We start from the raw sequence: 8468 nt of genomic DNA on the forward strand, positions 1-8468 counted from the left end.
AGCTGTCAGGCCCATCATGGGACAGTCTTCGTGTTGCCCAAGAGCTTATTCTTCCTTGCTGAGTATGGAGTACTGTTTTGGCTGTTAGCTGTATAGTGTTCCACAGCTCAACGCAGCCATCGCCAGCTTGCCTGTTACCTTACCGGCACTGTATTGGATCAGCAAGGGGATCAAGCTGGTGTGAGTGGACTGATGCAAATCACAACTAGAAACATAACTCATATTAAACTGCCCAACTTATCGGAGTTTAATATCATATCTATGGATATGAATAATATAAATTACATATTTCCAGCTTTTGATTTTGATGAATTCTGTATGTTATCACTTTAAAAATAAAATTCTATGCAAATTCAGGCCTCTAAGTTGCTTTATTTTTATGCTTGCTTTTTTATTAAATGAAGTTAACAGTTGCCCACAGGCAAGTTTATTCTGGTTACCAATAATTAGAAGGGCAAAATTAGATTTTTCTTTTTTTAATCCTGCCAACCCCTCAGAAAGATGTCTTGCCTTGAACAGTAAAGATAGTAACTCTCGGTTTGGAAATGAACTATATGTCATTTCTAGTTGTTCCAACTAAAAGGGATGGAGATGGTGTGCAATATGTGGAGCTCATTCAAGGCTGTGCTTTCTCTCTCTCCATCCCATTATGTACGACTAACTAATAGGTCCCTCTTCTCTACTTCCCAGGGCTATCGTGGCATTAGTCTACAATGTGTTGAAGGCGTTTATGGAAATGAACAGCACCATGTTTGACGAGCTGACAGCCACATACAAGTCAGATCGCCAGCGGTAACTTTTTAAAGCTTTTTTGTTAGCTGTGCCCAAAACTATTGAGTTCTTTCCTTGCTCTTTGCTGATGTGGCCTAATTGTACTGAAATCCTAAGCCACACAATTTTATTTATTTATCTTTTCATTTCTGCATGCTCATTAGTTGTGTCTTTATTAGTGGAGCCCCTGGGTAACCAAGTGTTGTTTTGAAAAAGGCTGCTTTCCTCCTTCCCTTCTGTAGTGCTTCTCTTCTACCTCAGGGTTAAGAGCTTGGCACAGAGCTGGCATTCAGGCCCGCATAAGGGAACCATCAGGTAGTTTGCCAGCTGGATCCACTCCTATCCTGAACTTACTTGAACGACAATTGGGCTGATCTTGTACTTCACTCCAGCATCAGGAGGGACGAGGCACCATTTTGTTTAGTTCTTTGGCTCAGAATTTATTTTCTGTTCTAGACCCCAACAAATTCATTGTAGTGAAAAGAACAGGGAGGTGAAGAGTCTGGTTTTATAAATATTGAAATGCTTAAGACCAAAAGGGGGCAAAGAACAGGTGTACTCTTTATAATAAATGCTACGGCTGAATAAAGCCTTTATTGATTTCATTTATGTGATTCTTCAGTTTTGTTATTTCTTGTTCAATATGTCCAACTTTCCAAAAGATGATGTCTTAGTCCATTTGGGCTGCTGTAACAAAATACCACATATGGGTGTTTTATGGGCAGCTTATAAACAACAGGAATTAATTGCTCACAGTTCTGGAGGCTGGGAGTCCGAGAGCACAGCGACAGCATGGCTGGATGCGGGCCCTCTTTCTGGCTCACAGCTGGCACCTTATCATTGTGTCCTCCTCTGGAGGAAGGGGGCGAGGGATTTCTGTGGTTCGCTCCCTAGAGCACTGATCCCATTCAGAGGGGACCATCCTCATGACCCATGTCATTCTCTTTGGGATTAGGATTTCAGTGTATGAATTGGGGCAAGGGGCACGAATGTTCAGACCCTGGCATCGATGTACTTGGAGACATTGAGGGAAGTCTAGAGAGTTTGTTAGTAGTGGGACCTTTGATTTTTGGCTCGGATCATACAGAAGCAAATGCCACTTTGTATATGATAAAACTGTGAACCTTAGAGGATCCCAGAGGTGTGTGTGTGGGTGTTCAGACCCAGGACCTTGTGGAATCTCCTGAGCAAAGCTCTCTGTGGTTCCCTTGCTTCTTTGCTTTGCCTGATTTTGAATGTGTTCCTTGCATTTTACTGATAAAGAGAGCAATGAGGGGAAAGGTTTGGTGGCAGAAGACAAAGGACCATCACACTCATTTAAAAACAATTATACTAGGATGTGATATATTGAAAAGCAACTTAATTATGGAATATGGCAAGTGTTTACCTGTAGACAGAAGAGGTTGAGATTTTTAATAAAATAATGTAAATATTAATTATGGGATATGTTGGATCATACTTGCAATTTAAAGAACTTTTAATTTATTATATTTACAGTTTTTGCAAATCACGGAATTTATAATAACTTTTCTTGTCCCCAACTTAAAATGTCCTTGGTTAATTCTTATCTTTTGAAAAAGTTTGTCTAATTTAAATAATTTTTTAGATAAAGGAAGTAAAGTACACATTCATGCTGTGATATACCATTAAAAAGTATATTGTACATAATATTCCTTTTTTTTTTTTTTTTTTAGCAAATAATAGCTTATTATCCCAGTTGAATAAGGATTAAATCTGTAGAATCCCATTAACAGTATTAAAGACTTATTTCTAAAACTAGAGGCCTGGTGCACAGATTAGTGCACCGGTGCGGTCCCTCGACCTGGCCTGTGAGGATCCGGCCGAAACCAGCTCTCCGAGATCCCCCAAGGGGTCCTGGATTGCGAGAGGGCACAGGCCAGGCCGAGGGACCCCACCTTGTGCACGAATCCATGCACCAAGCCTCTAGTATGCATATAAGATCTTTGGTTAATCTATTTCCACCCTCCCTTTCCCATCTTTCCCTCTGAGATTCATCAGTCTGTTCCATGTTTCCATGCCTGTGCATTGAGCGTCTGCCTCCTGGTGGTCAGTGAGTGTCATAGCAAATGGTCAAACGGTCGAACCGTCAGTCGCTTAGGGTTTTATATATATATATAGATATTGAAATTGATTGAAGTAAATTCATATTTATTGAACTTCAATAATAAACTGTTTATTGATCATTTATTTATTTATTTATTTTAAAATATATTTTATTGATTTTTTTACAGAGAGGAAGAGAGAGGGATAGAGAGTTAGAAACATCGATGAGAGAGAAACATCGATCAGCTGCCTCTTGCACACCCCCTACTGGGGATGTGCCCGCAACCAAGGTACTTGCCCTTGACCGGAATCGAACCTGGGACCCTTGAGTCCACAGGCCGACGCTCTATCCCCTGAGCCAAACTGGATTCGGCTATTGATCATTTATTATTTAAACCAGACAAACACTTTAAAAAGATAAGAATTAACCAAGGGTATCAGGAATAGACACTGTGAAGTTGATTCTGATAATCTGATATATTAAAGTGACTTATAGCAAAAGGACTTTCTTATTGAGAGAAGGATTATTTTTAAGCAAGGGTAATATTTTGTCCAATGAACAGTAAAAGGTTAAACGGAATAGATGGAAACATTGGTTTCTCCATAGATATAGAATAGGAAAAGAGAATAAAGAGATTTATTTGGTACTATTAGAGAAGAACTGAATGAAGGATTTCACTTCTGGATGGCAAGACACTAGTAATTGTTTCAGTTCGGATAAAATTTAAGTATTACAAGTCTGAAATCATGTGTGGAATAAGTAACTAACACTGTTAGATACACATGCCAACATTAGTGCTATGTAAAATTGAAATTGGGAGAGAATTTGACAGTATCCTAGCTTGACAACATGGTTAAGTTTTTAAAACTCCCTCCTACAGGTAGAGAGAAAAGTGGGAAAGAATGGGAGTGACACTAACTATATCAGAACTATTTATAATTTTTGAAGATAAAGTTGTCTGAATAAAAGATTTATGATAGCTCAGCACAAAGTTCCCCTGGAAGAAAAGCCCCACAGGACAGATGGCACTGAATGCCATAAAGCTTTGAGCAAAGATATGAATGAAACTCTTCAGTATTAAGATGAGTATTTTTATGATATCTGTTCTTAATTTAAACTGTGAATTAGGGCAGTATGAACCTTACGTATATTTAAATTGTTTTTTAGTTGAATAAAGATCCTAAGGCCTTGTCTATCAATTTCTTCTCTCTCTTCCTCCAAATTAAAGGTTATATTTTTTGAAACCAGCAGGATCTACAGAATTGATTTAAATGTACTCAAATCAGTATTCCCTGATAACATTTATTTAGACTTAATATTATTCTTAAACTGTACTGAGAAACCAAAAGAGATAATTTACCAAACAGCTTGCTTTTACAGTTAAGAATCTGGAATTCATAATGATTGAAGGATTGTTTAATCTTGTCCTATAAATATAAATTTTCAGGGTCAAAATTACCCTACAGGTAATTGTTTGAAAATTATGCCCACTGAAATTCATATTGTGCAGATTATATTTGAGATAGCTGAAATTAATTATAGTAAACAAAGGCTTAAAATAACAAAATATTAATTATGAAATGATAATATTAATGACCATATTACATAATGAAATGTTTCCTTAAGACTAGTGGGATGAGAATATAAAATTACTGAAGTATTTCTAGAGATTTTTTGGGGGGGGCAATGAAGATTAATTTCTATTGCTATAGTTATCAATATAACTTTAAAAAATTAGGGATGATATAAAAATATGAGGCATTAGAATTATATACAAATTTCACTTAACCTATGTGGATTTCCCTGAGTAAATATTGTACTGTAACTACATTAAATTCTTGCTAGGTAAAGTAACACATGGCCCTTTTTCAGAAATTATCTGAATTTATGGATATACAGATGTCATTTGGGTATGCTATTTACTGGTTCATCACAACATGGGAAAACTAGGGACAGCAATGAATTATTTTAATATATGTGATTTTATTAATTTACAGTATATTCATATATTCCTGGATTAGGTACTTCTGACTTGGTTGATGTTAAAATCAGCACTATTTCTTTTATAAAAATATGGTAATCTAAACATGTCCTTGGCAAAATAAAATTTGTTAACCCTATTTTAGACATCCAGAGTTTTAGTAAATTTTACAAATTTTTCCCCAAATCTAGAATTCATTAGTTAAATTGATATTGAACTAAATTTGAAGCCTTGGAACATTAAAGTTTTAATATACAGCAATATCAACACAATTCTGTCCAGATCATTAAAATTGCAATCACAGAAGAAATAATATTTAATTTGGTTGTATATGTAAGTATTAAATACGTTAATTTAGATTTTGTGATTTAGTAACACTTATACAGACAAGATACTGCTAAAGAGTTTAAATATACATAGTGTAGGAAAAACAGATATTCGTAAAGAGAAATTATATTTTCTTGACCTACTACATTCTCTATATCAGTGTCATATCTAGCATCTCTTTTGAGAAACTGTTTGGAGACAAAGAGAAAATTAGATTTTAAGTAGATCCCAAGTGAAAGTCACTAATGTGCCCTTGGTTTTAGGATAACAGATACATATAAATGATCCTCATTTTTGTTTCTCAGTAATTTTGAAGTTAATATTCTGTATTAAGTATAAAGGAATATTAAGGTAAAATCACCCTAGCTGGTTATGGCTCAGTGGTTAATGCATTGGCCCGAGGACTGAAGGGTTGTCGGTTTTATGCTGGTTGGGGCACATGTGGGGGGCAACCAATTGATGTGTCTCTTTCTCTGTCTCTCCCCCTCCCTTCCACTCTCTAAAATCAATGGAAAAAATATCCTCAGGGTGAGGATTAACAACAATAAAAGTTGTCATCTTCTACTCTGTTCATTAATACTACTTTGTGTCTAAGTAAGTGTAAAAAAAAAAAAAAAAAGCAAGAGAGAGAAAAACCAAAAAGAGGAAACACCCATAAGCTTAATGCCAAGCTTTTCAAAGACCTTTTCAAACATACATGGGAAAAAGAATGTTCAAGGGACAGTTATTGATGAATAACGTCTTTCAACCTCCCCAGGTGTTTACTTTATATTTTGTTTCTTCCCCAGTGAGAAAAAGAAAGAAAAGGAGCGTGAGGAATTATGGAAAAAACTGGAGGATCTGGAGTTGAAGAGAGGTCTTAGACGTGATGGGATAATTCCAACTTAACAAAAACAATGGCAGCAACATTACTAACCTGTGGAGTCACACATTTATGTAGTAGAAGATGGAGCAACAGTTTTCTGTATTGTGCAACTTTACAGTAGATTTCACATTTGTTTCATTATTACAACAGCACTGTATATACCTGTCTCTAAGTAAAGGAAAAAAAAAAAAAAAGGACTTCAATCCAAAGTTTGGACAGTAGATGGACTTCTCAGAACCTTGCAAACATAATCATTGTTCTTAACCCTTAAAAAAAAAAAGAGCAGTTTTCAGAGACCTGTTAATGAAATTGCTGTTAAAATTCCATTGTCGGGAGTTCCTTATTTATCATTAGCAGAGAGTATGAAACAATTCTCAAATGTGAACAATCTTAAATTTAGCTTGTCTTTCTGCTAAGCTGTTAAATGTATTTATAGGAAAGGAAGAAAAAAAAAAAGACTGTCATTTCCATATAGGTTTGTATAACACCCTCTTCTGGATAACTTGACTGTAATTTAACATCTTTTCCTTTTGCACATCTTCGTGAGTTGAATGTCCACATGGAATGGGCCGTGAGTTCTAAAGGTCCCAGATGAAAGTTTTGCTTACTGGAGTGCACATCTTTCCAGTAGCCAGGTAGTCCTGGTACTCCTTTAGGTTTAAAATTTGGAGTAAAAGAGAAGAGGTGATAAACATAGTAGGGAAGGGAACTTTGGATTCATGCAGGAGTTTATGGTGAATCCAAATCAATGTCTTGAATCCTTTAAAACAGGCACTGGGACAGCATAGGCTTCAGTACCTGAGCAGTATTAATTGCGTACATCACTGAACACACATACCAGAGATGTTTTAGAAATGTCAGAAAACATCCTTTGGACCATTTTGAAATCAGAAAGACAGACACTAAACAGTACAACCATGAAATTGATCGCCAGGATTGTGGATATAATTGGGAATAGAGTTGAGCAAACAGCTTGGACTGTTTGGAGTTGTTGCCTTACTTTTTAATATGTATTTATAAAGTATTCCAGCAAAAGAGGACGTAGCCTCTGGGGAAAAACATGTTACCGTGTTTTTTGTAGATTCTCCTTCTATATCTCATCACAGCGCCAGCCCTGTTTTTAGCCAGAAAGGATTCAGGATAAACATTATTATGCATTCTGAATTGGATGCGTATTCCTAACTACTGTATTTGTTACCAAAAGTGGTTCTACAAATGCTACTGACAAAAATCTGGAAATTCCTAATGTCCTGAGTATTAATAATAAAGTTTAAAAATGCTTTTATATCAAAGGTGCATTGTGACCAAATTGTTTAAGAAAAAACAAAAACAAAACAAAATCTAGGGCTGTATTATAGCTATATTTTATTGGCTCTCTGCTTTGTATTTAAAAGAGGACTCTTAACATCTTGGGGAGATAAAAATACTGATAAAACTGTGTACAGTATGTACTTACCTATTGTGGTTGTATTTTTATGTACTGAAAGATATGTGTTTGGGGCATATTTCCAGGTTGCGTTTGCTTGTTATGGACATAGCAGCAGTGAGCTGATAATCGAAACCATCACTTCAGCAGTCTTCATGGCATAGAGCTGATTTTGTTCATGTGTTGAATTGTCATAGCAGCAAACATGAACATATGAACTGTTGTTGCTCTTAGTAGAAATATAATATCAATATGGGCTTGTATATTTTCTTCCTTCCATTTAAATATAAAGTAGAATATGCAGTTACCTTGTTTCCAAGAAAATGAGAAGAAAAAAAAAAGGCGGCTGACCTTTCTCCCCTGTTAGGTGTTTCAGGATTATCAGGTCACAGTGTGTGTGTAAAAGTCAGCTAATTATGAATACTGTATCTCAACAACTTTGTAAAACAAACGAAACTTGGCATTGAGAATTCTGAGAAAGAACCAGCAGTAAAATAGTCATATGCAACACCAAACATAACATGGTTTAATGGAATTCATAGGTTTTCTTTTTAAAAAAGAACATTCATGGGGATTCGATGTAAAATTGGCAGAGGCTGCCAAAGATGAAACAACTTCCTTTCAAAGTGCTGGAGCAAAGGTGCAAGTTCAACAACTAAAGATAAAAAATAAATTTATAACAAATCCTCTTCGATTTAGTTCGTTAGTTTTGACTCTGCATTACATTTAGTTTTGACAGTCTAAACTTTTGTTTGCCATTAATTCATCTTTTAGGATAATGGACATTAAAATCCCAGGTTTATGAAATATCTCTGCCCATTAGAATGAAATGCAGTAATTTGAAATGAGAAAGACTAGGCTTCTATTTTATACCTTACCCTGTCCTCAGAGTTAAGGTGAGAACTACACAGTTATCCTTGATGTCAATTTATGTGTTGATTATTCCAAACTGAGGAGAATAAAGCCAGATTTTAGACATACTCAAAGAAGCAATTATAGATAATGTCTAAAATTCATAGGGCAACTTCTGAGA

The 8468-nt window shown here is 35.6% G+C and overlaps 1 protein-coding gene across 4 annotated transcripts in view; it reads left to right on the plus strand.

The window, feature by feature from the left end:
• The window catches only part of PPP2R5E (protein phosphatase 2 regulatory subunit B'epsilon), a 156670-nt gene extending 148932 nt beyond the window's left edge, over positions 1-7738 (plus strand). For all 4 annotated transcript variants that reach the window (XM_054716006.1, XM_008138963.3, XM_028141621.2 and 1 more), the window contains 2 exons: positions 691-792; positions 5933-7738. In XM_054716006.1, coding sequence (XP_054571981.1) covers positions 691-792; positions 5933-6032 — 202 coding nt within the window. In that variant the 3' untranslated portion in view covers positions 6033-7738. The remainder of the gene's footprint in view (positions 1-690; positions 793-5932) is intronic.
• Positions 7739-8468: the final 730 nt, after the last annotated feature.

This window comes from Eptesicus fuscus, chromosome 5 (genome assembly GCF_027574615.1).
Source record: "Eptesicus fuscus isolate TK198812 chromosome 5, DD_ASM_mEF_20220401, whole genome shotgun sequence".
NCBI classification, from domain to species: Eukaryota; Metazoa; Chordata; class Mammalia; order Chiroptera; family Vespertilionidae; genus Eptesicus; species Eptesicus fuscus.